This window comes from Aedes albopictus, chromosome 2 (genome assembly GCF_035046485.1).
Source record: "Aedes albopictus strain Foshan chromosome 2, AalbF5, whole genome shotgun sequence".
Taxonomy (NCBI): domain Eukaryota; kingdom Metazoa; phylum Arthropoda; class Insecta; order Diptera; family Culicidae; genus Aedes; species Aedes albopictus.
Window position 1 is genome coordinate 495,703,297 of NC_085137.1, and position 18,754 is coordinate 495,722,050.

The 18,754-nt window shown below is 42.6% G+C and overlaps 3 protein-coding genes across 14 annotated transcripts in view; 1 reads left to right on the forward strand and 2 right to left on the reverse strand.

The window, feature by feature from the left end:
* The window catches only part of LOC109408373 (myocyte-specific enhancer factor 2), a 435,257-nt gene that overhangs the window by 191,485 nt on the left and 225,018 nt on the right, over window positions 1–18,754 (reverse strand). The window lies entirely within an intron of this gene.
* On the reverse strand, window positions 9,464–12,143 carry LOC109410250 (uncharacterized). The gene is made up of 2 exons (XM_019683793.4): window positions 11,183–12,143; window positions 9,464–11,120 (listed from the first exon to the last, which is right to left on the reverse strand). The coding sequence occupies exons 1-2, from the start codon at window positions 11,904–11,906 to the stop codon at window positions 10,711–10,713; spliced, it is 1,134 nt and encodes a 377-aa protein (XP_019539338.4). The 5' UTR covers window positions 11,907–12,143; the 3' UTR covers window positions 9,464–10,710.
* LOC134286971 (uncharacterized protein K02A2.6-like) lies at window positions 13,378–17,743 on the forward strand. Its single transcript, XM_062848688.1, has 2 exons — window positions 13,378–13,701; window positions 13,862–17,743. The coding sequence occupies exons 1-2, from the start codon at window positions 13,378–13,380 to the stop codon at window positions 17,741–17,743; spliced, it is 4,206 nt and encodes a 1,401-aa protein (XP_062704672.1).

Sequence of the window (18,754 nt, forward strand, 5' to 3'; positions counted from 1 at the left end):
AGTGTTCTTTGAGCACTTCCACAGTTATTAATTGAACGGCTTTCTTTGCCTGCCATTGCATGAATTTGTGTATTGTGAGGCAAGTACAATGATACACTATTCCCGACCGGAACGGGAATCGAACCCGCCGTTTCCAGATTGGCGATCCATAGCCTTAACCACTAGGCTAACTGGAGACCCCAAATGGAGAAAACAACAACACTGTTTTGCTCAAACAGCATCAAACTAGACAAGGAATCATAATACCCACGCTTTTTGCACCATTTCATTGCAGAAACGGAGAATTGACCATCTCACAATACTAAAATTCAGCTCATCACTACAAATCTAGTACTTCACCGATCTGTCCTATTGCACAAAAACTCTGGAATTTCTCTTGAAATTAATATTACAAGAAATCATATACTTTACCGCTTCATGATATCATGACTACAAGTCCCAAACAATAGTTATCATAAATATTTTTCTTGACCAGAAGTCATGATTGCGAAAAACAGTAGGCGAAGCTGTTTTCATTTACAGTACCGTAAAACGGGGTATCTTTGATAATGCGGGTAACTTTGATAGTGCGGCAGGCATTGTGTAATTTATCTTATAACTATGATTCCTTAAAGCAGTTAAGAAAAAGGTAAATGTAAATCAATTCTATACATATGAAAGTTCATCTTAGACGTATTTTCATTAAAATCTTGTTTATGTACAACTTTTTGGACAAAAAATAAAAATTGTTGATATTTTTGTCATTTATCAACCCCTTCAATCAATCTGCTATACGACTTCGTTACAACTATTTTTTCAATGAATGGACTCTTATTCTCGATAGATTTATTATACTAGATTCCAAATCTGGCCTTGAATCTCTTAACGAAGTGTGTTTTTACGAATTGGAAACAATTTTGTAAATTGGGATAATTATCTCCATACATTGATAAACGCCTAGAAGTATGCAATGTCCTTGTAATTTCATGTAGATTAATCTGTGTTGTTCAAAATTTGTTAATAAAACATTAAAAAACTACCCAAAAAAATAAAACTAGCCATGAATAGCATGTAATCATATGTTGATGTACCATTAAGCATTTATTATTACAAAGATAATGATTTTTGATAGCTGCATTTACTGTGTTTTCCACTCAGTACTCCACAAACTCATTTTTATAAGTAGAATTTAGTAAAAAATCAATGTTTTGATATAAAAATTATATCTTATATATTCCACAAGCCTTCTCTCATCATGTTCATACTCCTAAGATTTCAATCTGTGATTATTTTTTGGGATTTGATGTGTTTTTAGGGCATTATCAAAGTTACCCCAAAATGAAAATCTGATTCTCACTTATATGAAAAACTAAAAGTTAACCAAAATATTTCAGATTATCAAATCTTTCATTTGCAATTGATAACTGATACCTCAGTACTTGTTTTAAAAATATAAAAGTCGGGAAAATACTGTTACATGGAAAAATATTGAGAAAATTCGCTGAAAAACTATCAAAGTTACCCCATTTTACGGTAATAAAATATTAGCAATTGTATCCAAGGGCGTAGCCAGCTTTTCGGTCAGGGGGGGGGGGCTATCAAATTTGTACCTACTAGCTTTTATAACTAAACGCAACACGATGAAATTTCTAAAGATTTAAAAAAATCCTGGATACATTTTTGCAGAAATTCCTGGTGGGATTCTTGGAAGAATCCCGGAAGCAATTACTGGAGGAATGCCTGGAGGAATGCATTGTGGAAACCCTGGATCAATCTTGTAGGAATTCTTGGAAGGATCCCTGGGGGATATCCTAGAGGAATGCCTGTAAGAATTTCTGAACGAATCTTCAGGGGAAGTCCTGGAGAAACCTCTAGTGGAATTTCTAGCGGAATTTCTGAAGGAATCTCTAGTTGAATTCATTGAGGAATTTTTAGACAAATCCCTGCAAGAATTCCCAGAGGAATCCATGAAAAAATCCTAGAGAAATTCCTGAAGAAATTCGTGGATGAATCTCTTGAGGAATTTGTAATGGAATACCAGAAAAAAACCTGAAGAAATAGCAGATGGAACTCTTGGACAAATTCTGGTGAAAAGAGTTCCTGAAGAAACTCCAGAAGGAATCCCGGAAGCAATTTCAAGAGGAATTACTGAGGGAATCCCGGAACAGTTCCTGAAGGAAGTACTGAATTAATTCCTGGCGGAGTTCCTTAAAAAATACAAGAAGGAATTCCTGGAGCAATCCTAAGAAGAGTTCTTGGGAGATTCTTTGGATGATTAAGACCTGCAAAATTTTTAAAAGGAATCTCTGGAGGATATACTTATAGAATGACTGGAGGGATTAACGGAGGAATCTCTAGAAATACTCCTGGAGTAATTTACAGAAGAATTCTTGGAGGAATCTCAAGAGGCATTTCTGAAGGAAACCCTGGATGAATTTTTAGGGAAATCCCTGCAGCAATTCCCAGAGGAATCCCTGGAATAATTCATGAAGGAAACTCTGAAGAAAATCGTGTAGGAATCCCAGGAAGAAATTGCTGGTGGAATCGTTGGAGAAATCCTGAAGGAATTCTAAGAAGAGTTCGTGGAGGAACTCCTTGAGAAATCCCAGTAGCATTTCCTGAAGGAATCCTTGCAGGAGTTCCTGAAGAAACCCCAGGAGGAATCCTGGAAGCAATTCCAGGGATTCTCTTAACAGTTCCTGGAGAAGGTTTTGAATTCCTGGAGGAGTTCCTAAAAGAATTCCAAGAGAAAAAAAAACTCCTGAAGGAATTTTAAAAAGTGTTCTTGGGGGAATTTTCGGAGGAACGATGTTTTGTATAATGTTTTAAGGAACTCCTGGATTAATTCTAATGTAATCTCTGGTAAAATTTATTGTAAGGGTTTCTGGGCGATATTTCTGCTGAATTACTTGGAATTATTCCAGATTGAATTATTGGATCAATCTCTTCAATCAATCAGGGAGAAATCTCTGAAGGAACATTTGCAGAAATACCTAAAAGAATTTCTGTTGACATTACTTTGGGAATCCCTGGAGAAATTCCTGAAGCAATCCTTGACAAATGCACTGGAACAATCACTGGAGGAACCTCTAAAGATATCCCAGGAGAAATTCCCGGAGGAATGTCTGGTAAAACCCATAGAGGAATTCTTGAAAAATTCTCTGGAGTAATCCATGCTGGAATCACTGAAGAAAGCTAAGAAAAAAATCCAGGAGGAGGTCATCGATGCATCCTTGCAGAAGTATCTGTAGAAAAATCTGAAGGAATCGTGGGAGGAATTCTTGAAGCATTTCTTGGAACAAACCCTAAAAAAAACTATCTGAACCCTGCACGCCCCCTCTCCTACCCCCCTCTGGCTACGCCCATGATATCATAACACTAACTCATGAAACCAAAGCGCTGAGTCATGAAATCTTGACTCTTATTCCCGTAAGTATGACGAACATTCATAAAATTATGATTCAAAATAACGGATTTGATTTTGTTACACTGAGCTTAAGGCGAAATGCGAAGCAAGCGAATGAGGTGTGTCCTCTGTTAATTATTTTCAAAACTGTAAAATTAAAATTTTCCAGCGCTATTGGAAGTTTTGTACATTAAACTACTTTTTTTTTGTTGAAACAGTTTTTTTAGCTTCCCGCTGTGGATTACGAGCTTTGTATTCTACAGATCCTTCAAATGAGCACTTCTTGGTTACACACTTAATTCAGATTGCCGGGATATCAGCATTTTTCCATTCTTTTGCCGAGATTTGCACAGCCGAGTAATCAGCAAACAACAATTTTACTGAGATCTCAGCAATTTTGACAGTTCATTGCTGAGCTTCGGCAATCGTTTTGCTGAGAGTCAGCTAACAAATGTCACTTTTTGCTGGGATATCAGCTGATAGTTTAACTGAGCAGACGGCTGTGCGCGTTTTTGCCGAGCCCGCAAATCTGTTTTGAGTGTGTAGGTTTTTAACATAGCACACTGTTTCCAAGAGCCCAATATATTATATTATATTCTCCATTTTGAAAGATAAGGGTCATATTCTGTAAACGACCTCTTCCAGACGTTTTTCGGAATTTTTAAAAGTTATTGTATACGATAGAATGCATGTTTTCTTTAAATACGACAAAGTTGCATCCTCAAAACTTTTTGATTTTTTAGAAAATTTCAGTTACGTACTAACATATTTTACAGCTCTATTTCCATGTCAAGGAAGCTAGTGCCCAGCAAGAATTGCAGCAAAACTATATTGCCCCATTTTGCCTCTGAACGTTACAAAGTCGTGAAAACGGCTAATTTAAACATGTTTAAATATCTAAAAAAAATGTTAAAGCTACAATGTTGCCATCTTCAGAATAATCACGCATTTTGTCATATTGAATAGCTTTGTAGAATAGTTAAAATTTTTTAAAAATGTCTGGAAAATTTTACAACATATAAATGTTTTGATGTTTACAAATAATGGCCAATATCTCTAGAAATTGGGCAGCTATGACGAAAATTTGTTCAGCAAGTGTTATCAAAAAGGCATTTTCTACAATTTTGCTGAAGACTTGAACACGCTACCTTCATTTATGAAAAAAAATCAAATTTCTATCTCAGGTGGATTAATCACATTAGTGATACTTTCAAAAGAAGAGCTCTGATATACTAAACAACTTCTTCGAAGATACTACCCTTGTTGTAAGTATGCATAAAGTCGGGACCACTTGGGTAGAGAAACTTATTTTGGGCACTTTTTGATCTAATTGGTACAATATTGACTGATTGTACCAATTAACTTGATTTTTTTAACCCTCTAGCCATGTACGAAATTACAAGTTATTCGGCAGACAATCGACTGAGTTGGGATCCCTGCCCAAATGGTACCAGACCCTATTTGGTGGAATAACATGTAGCCGGAAACCGTCTGGTCTAGTACATTAGTTATGTCAGCTTGACCGGTCCAACATGCCGTCGCCATATCGATTTCCAACCTACATAAATACCGTGAGGCTCTGAAACTTGCGTTAGATGTAATGCTCCTGAACCTGGTCTAGGCAACTGCAACGAGGACAATATCAATTACTATAGGTCCCTCGCCTCTAAGAAGTTCAGCAGGCTACATGCCTTGTAGCTATTTGACTCAAACCAAACTATATTTAATAGTTTATGTGCATGCAAAACAGAAATATCCATCGAATTCATGAAATGTTGTTGTTTTGTTTTATAAATTTACTTTATTTAAATTTGAATCATGAATTTCAATCTCTAGCGCATGCTTCATGATTTTATGTCACTGTTTGCGCTTTTGCGTCAATAGAATATGGATTCTAAATGACTAATACTAGAATCATGAATGATGCTTATGTTTTCTTGGGTTCATGATTTCAGAATATGTTTCAGGATTTCATGACTCATTTCGGTACTTTCCGCCAGTAAATATGATTCATAAATGACAAACACTAAAATCATGAAGCATGCTTATGTTCTCTTGAACTAAATTTATATTTTCAGAATGCATGATTTATGACTCCATGACCTAATTTTTAATTGTCCCTAAAAAATTATTTAAAACGTAACGCTGAAGATAAGTTAGGATAAAATGAGTCATGTTATCATGACTTTTTTTCACGGTGTACTTTCCGAATATAAAAAATAACATTTTTTTTTGCTAAATGATGACTCATTTTTTTGCCATTTTTGAACATTTGATGTTTACGTAATTAATGGACAGTCCCTTATTTGTGTATCCTATTTGAAAAAATGTTTCAGTTTTGGAGCACAGACTACTGGAACGCAAATTGAGAACCCATTCAAGCCAGATTGATACTTCTGCCGCGGGCAAATTGAGGATGGATGGACTGTGATGTGATCACAGACGAAGCTCCTATAACATATCGGCGAAGATTAGACCGACCACCGACGATGTAAGGGAAGAACCAGTCGGCGGCGGCAGCGACGACTGACAAAAAAAAAATATTTGGCACAATATCAAATTGGTTCAACTTCACTCCTTTCTGCCGTCTCTCTCTCTCTCTCTTCTTGGCGTAACGTCCTCACTGGGACAAAGCCTGCTTCTCAGCTTAGTGTTCTATGAGCACTTCCACAGTTTTTAACTGAGAGCTTCCTCTGCCAATGACCATTTTTGCATGTGTATATCGTGTGGCAGGCACGAAGATACTCTATGCCCAAGGAAGTCAAGGAAATTTCTGCCTTTCTGCCGTATAGGTACCTATTAGCTACACACAGCTCAAACGCTGTTGTAGAAAGCATAGTTACTGGTGGTTGGACAGACAAGATAGCTAGATAGATAGATTGTTGCTGACTGCCAGAGCTGCTTCAGTCACCGTGTGACTAATGCCATCTTTTCCGCTGGCCGGTTTTTCTGTCGTAGTTGTCATCGTCGTCGTTGTTGCTAGTGTCATAGTTCGGCGAGATTGAACAACAATTCAGTACGAGGTATAGGCGACAGATTAACAAGGAAAAAGATGTCATCTAGAAGGAATTCGCTGATTTCGTTTCTCTGAAGAGTGGGTTACTGCATGGGTGAGAGGTAAGAAGAATATCTGATTCAATTGAGATTTCGTCTATTTGGACAACTGTTCAGCAGTGTTGCACAATTGCAATGAATCTAAAACTTTTTTCACTTTGTGGAACTAGTGAAACTAGTTGATAATCCGTTATAAAATTTGCTATCAACTTCTGTTTTCTGTATTTATTTACCATTTAAAATGTAGCAAAGCTAGTTCCAGTCTATTTGACCCAAAGTGATATCAGAGCATTTTTTTTCCAAATCAAACGTCCAACAAAAACAATTCATTGTGTTGGATGATTTTTACCAGCCAGAATTCGCTATAGCACCAAACTTTTTGGCAGCCCAACCAACGGGGCTATCAAATATCAGCAGCGTTGTATACAAATACTCGTTTGTCTGTAGCCGTGGGGGCATCCGATGAATTTCTACATAGAGAATAATAACCAGTGTTAATTAGATTTCGGCGCGAATTTCGTTGAACTGAACTGTTTTCCCAAACAATAGCTGCCGTGTGCTAATGTGTACAAATTTCTACTATGAAGAGCCTGATAACTCCGTGTTACTAACACGGTCTGGAAAATTATATACCTTGTTAGTTTGCGGTTGATGAGCGATTATCAAACCCGCCATTTTGAAACACAAAAAAAACATGAAAACAAAAGCAAAAGCTCTTCAATCGTTTCAATAAATACAGTAGGATTAAAACGGGTGCAGCATGATATAAATGGGGGCGATGTCCCGCCACACGATTGGTAACAGTTTTCTGCTTGAAATCAAACGTTCAAACTATAGAAAGCCCTAAAAGCACATTTTCCGGAATTTAAACCAACAGGCAAAAATTAAACATTTCCTCCCACACGCCCATCAGGGATGGTGACAATGCGCTGTCCACGAATGTCGTAACGCCCTAGGTCGACGATGAGGTATGTCCAAGCGTTACGAGATTTTCAAACAAAAAAGCGATACGCTTCCCCGCGTATAAAATTTTCGATTTTAGAGCTTTACGTACTAAATGGACGCCACCTTGAGTTGGCCTAACTCGCTGGTTCAGAGGACGCAGCAGGCGAGTTTCCGGAATTTGCCGCAAAACCCAATTGCGTTTCGGTTTCGTCGACGCAAGGGCCAAGGACGAAGTTCGCGTAGCTTCGGAAAATTTTATCATCGTTGGCGGCCTGTCGTCAAGCAATAAACATCCATTCCGGCAAAGTTCGGGTTTACGGAGATGACGTTGAAAAACGCGGTGACTGGACAGATTTTTCAACGAAAAAGGTATTAAGCTTTATACCGAAGTTTAAGCAAACTGTTTAAAATTACAAACTGTGTTATTCATGTATCTTATCAAGGATTAATGAAAAAAAAAATCACTTACAGCATTCGTTCCAGAGGAGTTATGCATGCCGTACGTTGTTTCAAGTGTGTGGAACAAAAGAATTACTAAATAATTGGTCAGCTCGTTCTATAGCATGATTGCTATGACCCGCTCCTCCAGTACTGCCACAACGTCCAGAATTCTTCCAGGGATTTCGTCCAGAATTCCCCAAGGGATTCCGTCCAGAATTCCCCAAGGGATTCCGTCCAGAATTCCCCAAGGGATTCCGTCCAGAATTCCTCCAGGGTTACATGATGGATTCCTGAAGTATTCCTGAAGAAATCCCTAGAAGTATTCCTGAAGAAATCCTTAGAAGTATTCCTGAAGGAATCCCTGGAAGTATTCCTGAACGAATTCCTGGAAGTATTCCTGAAGGAATCCCTGGAAGTATTCCTGAAGGAATCCCTGGAAGTATTCCTGAAGGAATCCCTGGAAGTATTCCTGAAGGGATCCCTGGAAGTATTCCTGGAGGAATCCCTGGAAGTATTCCTGGAGGAATCCCTGGAAGTATTCCTGGAGGAATCCCTGGAAGTATTCCTGGAGGAATCCCTGGAAGTATTCCTGGAGGAATCCCTGGAAGTATTCCTGGAGGAATCCCTGGAAGTATTCCTGGAGGAATCCCTGGAAGTATTCCTGGAGGAATCCCTGGAAGTATTCCTGGAGGAATCCCTGGAAGTATTCCTGGAGGAATCCCTGGAAGTATTCCTGGAGGAATCCCTGGAAGTATTCCTGGAGGAATCCCTGGAAGTATTCCTGGAGGAATCCCTGGAAGTATTCCTGGAGGAATCCCTGGAAGTATTCCTGGAGGAATCCCTGGAAGTATTCCTGGAGGAATCCCTGGAAGTATTCCTGGAGGAATCCCTGGAAGTATTCCTGAAGGAATCCCTGGAAGTATTCCTGAAGGAATCCCTGGAAGTATTCCTGAAGGAATCCCTGGAAGTATTCCTGAAGGAATCCCTGGAAGTATTCCTAAAGGAATCCCTGGAAGTATTCCTAAGAGAATCCCTGGAAGTATTCCTGAAGGAATCCCTGGAAGTATTCCTGAAGGAATCCCTGGAAGTATTCCTGAAGGAATCCCTGGAAGTATTCCTGAAGGAATCCCTGGAAGTATTCCTGAAGGAATCCCTGGAAGTATTCCTGAAGGAATCCCTGGAAGTATTCCTGAAGGAATCCCTGGAAGTATTCCTGAAGGAATCCCTGGAAGTATTCCTGAAGGAATCCCTGGAAGTATTCCTGAAGGAATCCCTGGAAGTATTCCTGAAGGAATCCCTGGAAGTATTCCTGAAGGAATCCCTGGAAGTATTCCTGAAGGAATCCCTGGAAGTATTCCTGAAGGAATCCCTGGAAGTATTCCTGAAGGAATCCCTGGAAGTATTCCTGAAGGAATCCCTGGAAGTATTCCTGAAGGAATCCCTGTAAGTATTCCTGAAGGAATCCCTGGAAGTACTCCTGAAGGAATCCCTGGAAGTATTCCTGAAGGAATCCCTGTAAGTATTCCTGAAGGAATCCCTGGAAGTATTCCTGAAGGAATCCCTGTAAGTATTCCTGAAGGAATCCCTGTAAGTATTCCTGAAGGAATCCCTGTAAGTATTCCTGAAGGAATCCCTGTAAGTATTCCTGAAGGAATCCCTGTAAGTATTCCTGAAGGAATCCCTGGAAGTACTCCTGAAGGAATCCCTGGAAGTATTCCTGAAGGAATCCATGGAAGTATTCCTGAAGGACTATCTGGAAGTATTCCTGAAGGAATCTCTGGAAGTATTCCTGAAGGAATCTCTGGAAGTATTTCTGAAGGAATCTCTGGAAATATTCCTGAAGGAATCTCTGGAAGTATGTATTTCTGAACGAACCCCTGAAGGAATTCCTGGATGAATTCTTAGACAGCCGGAAGTATTCCTAGATGAGTTTTTCCGGCACATTCATCCACGCGGAATTCATCCACGAATTTCTCTACGAATTCCTTCGTAATTCTTCTAGGGATTCTTCTCAAAATTCCTCCAGGAATTCCTCTTGGAATTCCTCCAGGGATTCCTCTTGGAGTTCCTCTACCAATTCCTCTCAAATTTTGTCTAGATATTGTTCCAGTTTTTTTTAAATCATCCAATAATTTATCTAGAGATTCTATCCAGCATTCTTCTAAAGATTTCTTCCTGAATTCCTTTAAGGATTCCTCCCGGAATTCCTCTAGGAATTGCTCCCGGAATTTCACTAGGGATTCCTCCAAATATTACTTCAAGGATTCCTCCAGCAATTCCTCTCAAGATTTCTTTCGAAATTCCTCTAGGGATTTCTCCAAGAATTTTTCCGCGGATTTCTCCAGAAATTTCTTCACAAATTCCTCTAGGAATTGCTTCATAACTTCCTCTAGGAAATCTTCCAGAGATTCCTCTAGGAATTCTTCCGGCTCTCTTAGAATTCATCCAGGAATTCTTCTAGAAATTTCTCCCGGAATTCCTCTAGGGATTTCTCCCGCAATTCTTCTAGGCATTTCTCCCAGAATTCCTCTAGGGATCCCTTCCGAAATCCTCTTGAGATTCTTCCAGAATCCTACTAGGGATTCCTCCTGGATTTTTTTTAGTTTCTTTTCGTGAATTTTAAATAATGCTAATTCTTCACACCCTCCCGGAATCCCTCTAGGGATTCCTCCAGGAATTGCTCTAGGGATTCCTCCTGGAATTTATCTAGGGATTTTTACAGGGTTTCCACAAGGGATTTATGTCTCCAAGTTTACAGGGGGTTCTCCACGGGTTTTCAGGCACATTTTAATAATGGATGAATTTTAAATCTACTCAATTTCACCTGTTTTATTCATGTTTCATTTACAATCAAGTGCAACTTAAACTAAATATGTATTTACAATTCAAAATTGATTCAACAACTCAAAAGTCTCACGAATGTCCGAATACAGCTGAAACTGTGCTTCGTCCATGTGCTCATCCGCCACGCTACCGGTACCAGCATGCACCTGTGCAAATTCTTCCGCACCGTTTTCAAAACTGGGCAACGGTAGATCCACCCCACCGATAATGACCGGCGGCACAACATTCTCCAGGTCACATTTAACAACCGAATCCGATTGTTTGATGTCCTGATAGTCGAACGTTTCCAGCGTATTGATCGGCTCCGGTTTTTCTTCCAGTAAGGGTGGTACCGGTTCTGCCGGATCCGTTGGTTCTGGCGATGAGGTAACCAATATCTCAGACGCGTCTTCTTCTTTCGGTTCTGCGGTCGTTGGCTTCGGTTCTTCCGAGGGTTCCGATTCCATGGTATCTGTACAGCGGAAATCTTCAATTAAAACGCGAGTTCAAAAGTAACCCCTAAAATCATCTTACCAGGAGAATCCTCATACACCGGAAGGTAATCCCCGAAGAATCGCTTCAAATCCTCCAAATTGGCCCGCCCGTAGTTCCCGGCAACGATTCGCTTGCTCGTGTACTCCGGAACGCAGGCCACCGGTTCGTCGCAATACTTATCCGGCACCTCAATGATCGGTACCATTCCATCGCTGTCCCCCGACTTCGCCAGGCTACTGTACGCTTCCCGAACCGACAGCTCCAACGACTTCATCTCCATCAGCAGATTGAACTTTTCCTGGGCAAATGCACTGGACGACAACCGGGACTGAGCGTTTGCATCCGCATCGCCTCGTTTCAGAATTTTCGTACGATGAACGGAACAGTTACCTTCCCGCGCGCTAACCTCCCGTTGTTCCGGACTCCGCAGCAGCTGCTCAAAATAAGCGCGATTCTCCCGCGTGAAGGAAAAATGCCGGTACTGCAAGACGATTTTATCCTCCCCGAAGCCACCGTCCAGCTCGAACCCGTTGAAGTCCATCAGCCAGAAGAAGGTGGCCAACTTGTGGAAGCAGAAAATCGAACCGGCCGAAGCCAGGTACAGCTCCAGCGCATCGCGAACCACCACGACCACGGTTTCCGTCGCGTCCCAGTAGAGGAACTTATTTCCGCTAGCGTTCACCAGAATCCAGATTTTCAACGGAAATCGCAGCTTTTTGTACTTATCGCACGATTTTGTCACGGTACGCAGATTGTATTCCATCGCGGGAAAATTTTCGACCACGCGCACGCTTTGCACTCACTCACTCACCAAAGTCAACCAACGCAACGAAAGACCACGCGCAAAATGGCGAGCAGCATGCGTGGGCTGCCGTGGCCGCGAAAAGCGCGCGTTCGCGGGCTCGCGTTTCCATGGAAATCCAGTCGCGGTTCGGCCGCGTTTCCTAGGAAACGCGGATTGGGGGGGTTTCGCGCGCGCATTCGCTGGCGACGCCTACTATGGGTGGTAAGAGATTAGCGCGTACGTAGGAATGTGTCAGGGATTTCAAATTTGAGAATTTGAAAGATGGCTCGAGATAAAGGCCTACACGCATTGCTTTAAAAATCAGCTATATTTGCTAATATTTGAGCTACATAGTATGTGATATCCAAATCACTGTAGCCTTTCATGTTTAATCAGTTCCTTACTTATTAATATTATCTTCTTTTGAAAAGCTGTTGATGATTTTAAAAGAAAAACATTAGGGGTACTCACTAAACAGATATAATTGCTGCGTAAGCCATGATTTTCTGCTTATTTGAAATGTTTCATGATTTTGCGAATGAAATAATCAAAGATTGCCTTGGTGATCGCGACGTTTAATCAGTTTAATCAGTTTACGCTGTTAAGTGAATCCCCCTATTAACTATTTCTTATGAAGTTTTGTACTTTTTGAAACAACGTATTACTCTGATCAACAGTGTAAGCAAATAAGAATTGTAAATTTTTTTTTTTCATATTTTGAAACTAATTTCACATTTTTTAATTCAGCTGAACGATCGATCAACGATCAAATCTTACTATACATGTCAATGGTTGCTACTCCGTGATTGATCTGAGCTGGTACCAATTGCACTGAGATCCAAATGAATAAGGGCTGGGACACTCCACTTATTCTCAAAGTGCAATTCTAGCAGCTCATACATTTTGGATCAATAACGGCGCCGGCCACGTCGTTATAGTCAGTTGGGAAGGGAGAGGAATGTTAAAGTGTGCTGGTTGTTGCTACTAAAGACCGAGATCACCTCTGCATCCCCACAACCAGCACGGACTGGGGTATTTGTTAGACGGAAAGGATGGGAGATCTGGGAGTCACCGTTAGGTTGGTGATGCGACCCATGGATAGGGAATTATTTATAGTGTTCGTAAGGTGATAGATTGTGTGGCGAATGAGGTGAATAAGGTCAAGCGGCACAGTACGCTTTGGTTGCATAACATGTAGGCGTTATATACACTGTGCTGTGAGTGGAAATTGGAAGGGAGGGAAACGACTTTTTTCCAATTTGTTTCTGGTTCTAGCGATGGCTATGAACATATGAATATACATAGTTGTAGAGAAGAGAGAGAGAGTGAGGAAGTTGCTACCAAGGTGTAGAATTTTGCAATCAAGTATGCCTTGGTAGACCAAACTTCAAAGAAGTGAAAATTATTTCACGACGAGATTTCAAGTTCTGGAGAATTTTCAAGCGAGAACATGTCACAGAACAACGGTAATCCGGACGGCGATCAAGCTGGATTCTCGGGAGGAGGAGAAGAAGACGTGTCAGCAGTCTCGATGTCGGAAGTTATGCGTCAGATGGCAATCCAGAACAACCGTCTGATGGCCCTACTGGAACAAGTCACCGGAGGGACACAACCGGCACAACGAAGCGCTCCTGAACACATCATAGAATCTCTCTCATCGTCCATCAAAGAATTCCACTTCGATCCAGAAAACGGATTAACATTCGACCGCTGGTTCTCAAAATACGAAGATCTCTTCAGACAGGACGGCAGAAACCTGGACGACCCGGCGAAGGTGCGGCTATTACTCCGTAGCCTCAGCGTTTCCGTTCACGAGAAATTTTTGAATTATCTCCTGCCGAGCCACCCACGCGATTATACGTTCGATCAAGTTGTGGACAACAATTTACGGACAACAGAAGTCTATTTTCAGCAAGCGTTACGATTGCCTCCAGCTATCCAAGAATGAAGCGGATGATTTCGTCACCTATGCTGGTATCGTCAACCGGCAGTGCGAAGAATTCGAACTACAGAAACTGTCAGTCAACCAATTCAAGAGCCTTGTTTTCATCTGCGGACTGAAATCTGCGAAGGACACGGACGTGAGGACCCGACTTCTATCAAAGCTCGAGTCTGATACAGCCGATACCAACATCGAAGGATTAGTGACCGAATGCCAACGTCTGTCAAACTTGAAGCATGATACGGCGTTGGTCGAGAAGAAGCATTCATCTTCAGCGGTTCAAGCGGTTCGTCAGTTCAAGAAGCAAGGCCAGAAGCAGTCAAATGCAACAATACCAGACGGCAACGGTAAACTTCCTCCATCCCCGTGCTGGCAGTGTGGAGCCATGCACTTTGTGAAAGATTGCCAGTTCTCAAAACATATGTGCAAGCAGTGTGGAAGAATGGGCCATAAGGAAGGATACTGCAACTGTTCATCGAAAGCTTCAGCATCAACGTCCACTGTCGACAAGAAGATCAGCAAAAAGGATAAGAAACTCCAAATGAAGACAATCCAATCTGTGAAGCATATTCGGAGCCGAAGGCGTTACGTGACGGTCATTTTCAACGGCATCGAAGCAGAGTTGCAGCTTGACTGTGGCTCGGATATCACGTTGATCTCAAAAGAAACCTGGGAGAAGATTGGCAAGCCTGCTATCAAATCCACTCGAATGGAAGCGACTACAGCGTCTGGAGAACCTCTGGAACTTCTTGGAGAATTCGCAACGACTGTCAGCATCAGCGATGTTTCTCTGAAGCAGCATTGCTACATCACTTCGGTCGAAGGTCTCAACGTGATCGGTCTGGATTGGATGGACGCATTTGATCTGTGGTCAAAACCGCTCGCTGCCCATTGCAAAAGGGTGAATTTGACGAAGTTTCCCCACGACGATCAGCACTTCGTTACACGGTTTCCGGAAGTGTTCCAGGACGGATTGGGTCACTGCACAAAAACGAAGATCAGTCTAACCCTGAGACCAGATGTGCAGCCAATTTTCCGGCCAAAGCGACCAGTACCATTCCATGCCACTCAAAAAGTCGAAGAGGAACTGGACAGACTCCAAAGCTTGAACATCATAACACCCATCGATTTTTCGGATTGGGCAGCCCCGATCGTTGTCGTCAAGAAGCCTGGCGGAAAGGTCCGTATATGCGCCGATTATTCCACCGGACTCAATGAGGCACTAGAAGCAAACCACTACCCTCTACCAACTCCAGAAGACATTTTCACCAAACTTGCAGGCAAGCGTGTTTTCAGTATCATTGATCTTTCCGACGCCTACCTACAAGTGGAGGTTGATGATGTTTCTAAGAAGCTCCTGACAATCAACACCCATCGTGGATTGTACAGATTCAACCGGTTGGCACCTGGAGTAAAATCAGCACCTGGCGCTTTCCAGCAGCTCATGGCGAAGATGATAGCAGATTTGGAAGGAGTTGACGCTTTTCTGGATGACTTCATCGTTCACAGCGAAGACGAAGAAAACCACTATAGAATCCTCACTGCACTCTTCAAGCGACTTCGCGAATACGGTTTCCGTTTGCGTCTGGAGAAATGCAAGTTCAACCAGGAGGAGATCAAATATCTGGGACTCATTGTCAATGAAAATGGAATCCGACCCGATCCAACGAAGATTGAAGCGATAGTCCACATGCCAGCTCCAACCAACGTCAGCACATTGCGGTCATTCCTTGGCGCCGTGAACTTTGATGGCAAATTTGTACGAGAGATGCACCAACTTCGCCATCCTCTGGACAATCTTTTGAAGAAGGACGCCAAATTCATCTGGAGCAAGGAGTGCCAACAAGCGTTTGCGGACATCAAACGGATTCTACAATCAAACCTGCTTCTCACCCACTACAATCCGGAATTGGACATCATCGTTGCTGGTGACGCGTGCAAGACGGGCATTGGTGCAGTCCTGATGCATCGTTTCCCCGACGGATCCATCAAAGCGGTTTCACATGCATCCAAATCGCTCAATCAAACTGAGCAGAACTACAGTCAGATTGAGAAGGAAGCACTTGCGTTGGTTTTCGCCTGCACAAAATTCCATCGCATGCTTTGGGGTCGACGATTCACGCTGCAAACAGATCACCAACCGTTGTTGAAGATTTTCGGATCCAAGAAGGGAATTCCAGTCCATACCGCCAATCGACTTCAGCGATGGGCACTCACGCTATTGGGTTACGACTTTGGTATCGAGTACGTCTCAACACAAAACTTTGGGTACGCTGACGTTCTATCACGCCTCATCAACAACCACGAGAAGCCTGAGGAGGAAGCGGTTATTGCTATGGTCCATATCGAAGCTGATGTCACTTCTGGTCTGCAAGATACGCTATCAAATCTTCCTGTCACATCCAAAGTGGTCCGAGATGCTACATCAAAAGATCCAGTGTTGCAAAAGGTAACATCCTACATCAAAAACGGCTGGCCATTGCGCGCTGAAGCTATCTGTGAAGCTGAAGTTAAACCATTCTACACTCACCGAGAATCGTATTCCATGGTTGGCGACTGCGTGATGATGATGGATCGAGTGGTTGTTCCAAAATGCCTTCAAAAGCGTATCCTGAAGCGAATTCATCAAGGTCATCCTGGAATCGAGAGATCAAAGGCGATTGCCCGAGGGATTGTTTTCTGGCCAAGAATCGATTCTGAAATTGCTGACTACGTACGCCGATGTTCAAGTTGTGCCAGCGCTGCCAAGTCTCCACCCCAAGCGAAACCTCAACCCTGGCCGAGAGCAAATGGTCCATGGCAACGTCTTCATCTGGATTTTGCTGGTCCCTTGGAAGGATATCATTACCTGGTTGTGGTGGACTCTTATAGCAAATGGCCAGAAATTCTGCAGACGCGATCACCAACAAGCTCAACAACAATTTCCTTTCTTCGTGAATGTTTTGCTCGATTCGGTATACCAACGGTGGTTGTAACAGACAATGGAAGCCAATTCGTAAGTGCTGAATTCAGGACATTTTGCGAAGAACTAGGAGTCGTTCATTTGCGCACCGCACCATATCATCCGCAATCTAACGGGCAGGCGGAACGGTTTGTAGATACCCTCAAGCGCTCCTTGAGGAAAATTATTGGGGGAGGAGAAACGTCGACTTCAACTGCTCTTCAAACGTTCCTGCACATCTACAGATCAACACCATCCGCCGTTCTGGACGGAGAATCACCCGATGAAAGAATGCTCGGACGTTCTATGAGGACTACTCTGGATCTCCTACGACCTACTTCCCAGTCTGTCGGTCTGAAACCGAAGCTCAACCGTGAATTTGAAGCTGGATCGTTTGTGTACGCCAAAGTTTATTCAAGCAAGGATCTCTGGAAGTGGATGCCAGGTGTTGTCCTCGAAAGAATCGGAAACGTGAATTACTATATCCTCTTGGATCATCAAATCGGTCGGCGAAAAGTACTCCGATCTCATATTGACCAGTTAAAGAATCGTTCCAACGATGAACCTGTAGTTTCAAAGGAACCAATGCCGTTGAGTATTCTCATGCAAGATTTTGGTCTCCAGCGACAAGCAGTTCCAGAACAACATTACCGTATGTTAATTGGTGAAAATCCTGCATGTGCCGTCCCTGTTCAACAAGCAACCGAAACTGTACAGCAACAAGAACTTCCTGGTCCAATAATGCATGCAGAGGTATCCGCAGAGGATAGCAACAGCGATGCCGATGAAGAGCCTGATGAAACACTTCTAGCGGATTTTCAAGAAAGGCCATCTTCATCTTCAACACCAAGGCAGCAGCAGGTAGAGTCAGGTCAACGCCCATTGCGAACGGTGCGGCCACCAAGGAGGTTCGAGCAGTACATCCGTTATTAACCTAAAAGGGGAGATGCTACCAAGGTGTAGAATTTTGCAATCAAGTATGCCTTGGTAGACCAAACTTCAAAGAAGTGAAAATTATTTCATTCATTCTTGTACCAGCTCTTGTTAGAAATAGACGTTATTTACATTGTTCCCAAGCCTTTTATTGGTTGATCATAACAGAAGTGGATAGAGAGATGCAAAGTAGGATGTAAGGGACGGGCCAGGGATTGAACCCATGACCTTCTGCATATGAATCAGAAGTGGTAGCCACTAGACCACCAAGCCCGTGTGAATAACTCCTCCAGTATAGATAGTAGAGTAAACATAGATGCGCTAAAATGAATCCCATTACTCTACTATCTACATGTGGGATTCTTCCAGGGATTCCACCAGGAATTCCTTCGGAGATTCCTCCAGGAATTCCGTCGGAGATTCCTCCAGGAATTCATTCGGAGATTCCTCCAGGAATTCCGTCGGAGATTCCTCCTGCAATTATTTCAAGAATTCCTCCAGGAGTTCCTCCGGCAATTCCTCCTGGAATTACTGCGGCAATTCCTCCGGCAATTCCTCCTGAAATTTCTCCGGCAATTCCTCCTGGAATTCCTCCGGCAATTCCCCCTGGAATTCCTCCGGCAATTCCTCCTGGAATTCCTCCGGCAATTCTTCCAGGAAATCCTCCGGCAATTCCTCCTGGAATTCCTCCGGCAATTCCTCCGGTAATTCCTCCTGGAATTCCTCCGGGAATCCCTCCTGGAATTTCTCCGGCAATTCCTCCTGGAATTCCTCCGGCAATTCCCCCTGGAATTCCTCCGGCAATTCCTCCTGGAATTTCTCCGGCAATTCCTCCTGGAATTCCTCCGACAATTCCCCCTGGAATTCCTCCGGCAATTCCTCCTGGAATTCCTCCGGCAATTCTTCCTGGAATTCCTCCGGGAATTTCTCCTGGAATTCCTCCTGGAATTCCTCCGGGAATTCCTCCTGGAATGCCTCCGGGAATTCCTCCTGGAATTCCTCCGGGAATTC

Bases quoted from the DNA above. Each gene is read 5' to 3' on its own strand.
- LOC134286971 (XM_062848688.1), top strand. From the start codon at position 13,378: ATGTCACAGAACAACGGTAATCCGGACGGCGATCAAGCTGGATTCTCG. The intron at 13,702-13,861 runs GTGCGGCTATTA...GATTGCCTCCAG, and splicing joins ACCTGGACGACCCGGCGAAG to CTATCCAAGAATGAAGCGGA.
- LOC109410250 (XM_019683793.4), bottom strand. From the start codon at position 11,906: ATGGAATACAATCTGCGTACCGTGACAAAATCGTGCGATAAGTACAAA. The intron at 11,121-11,182 runs GTAAGATGATTT...TCCGCTGTACAG, and splicing joins GGTGTATGAGGATTCTCCTG to ATACCATGGAATCGGAACCC.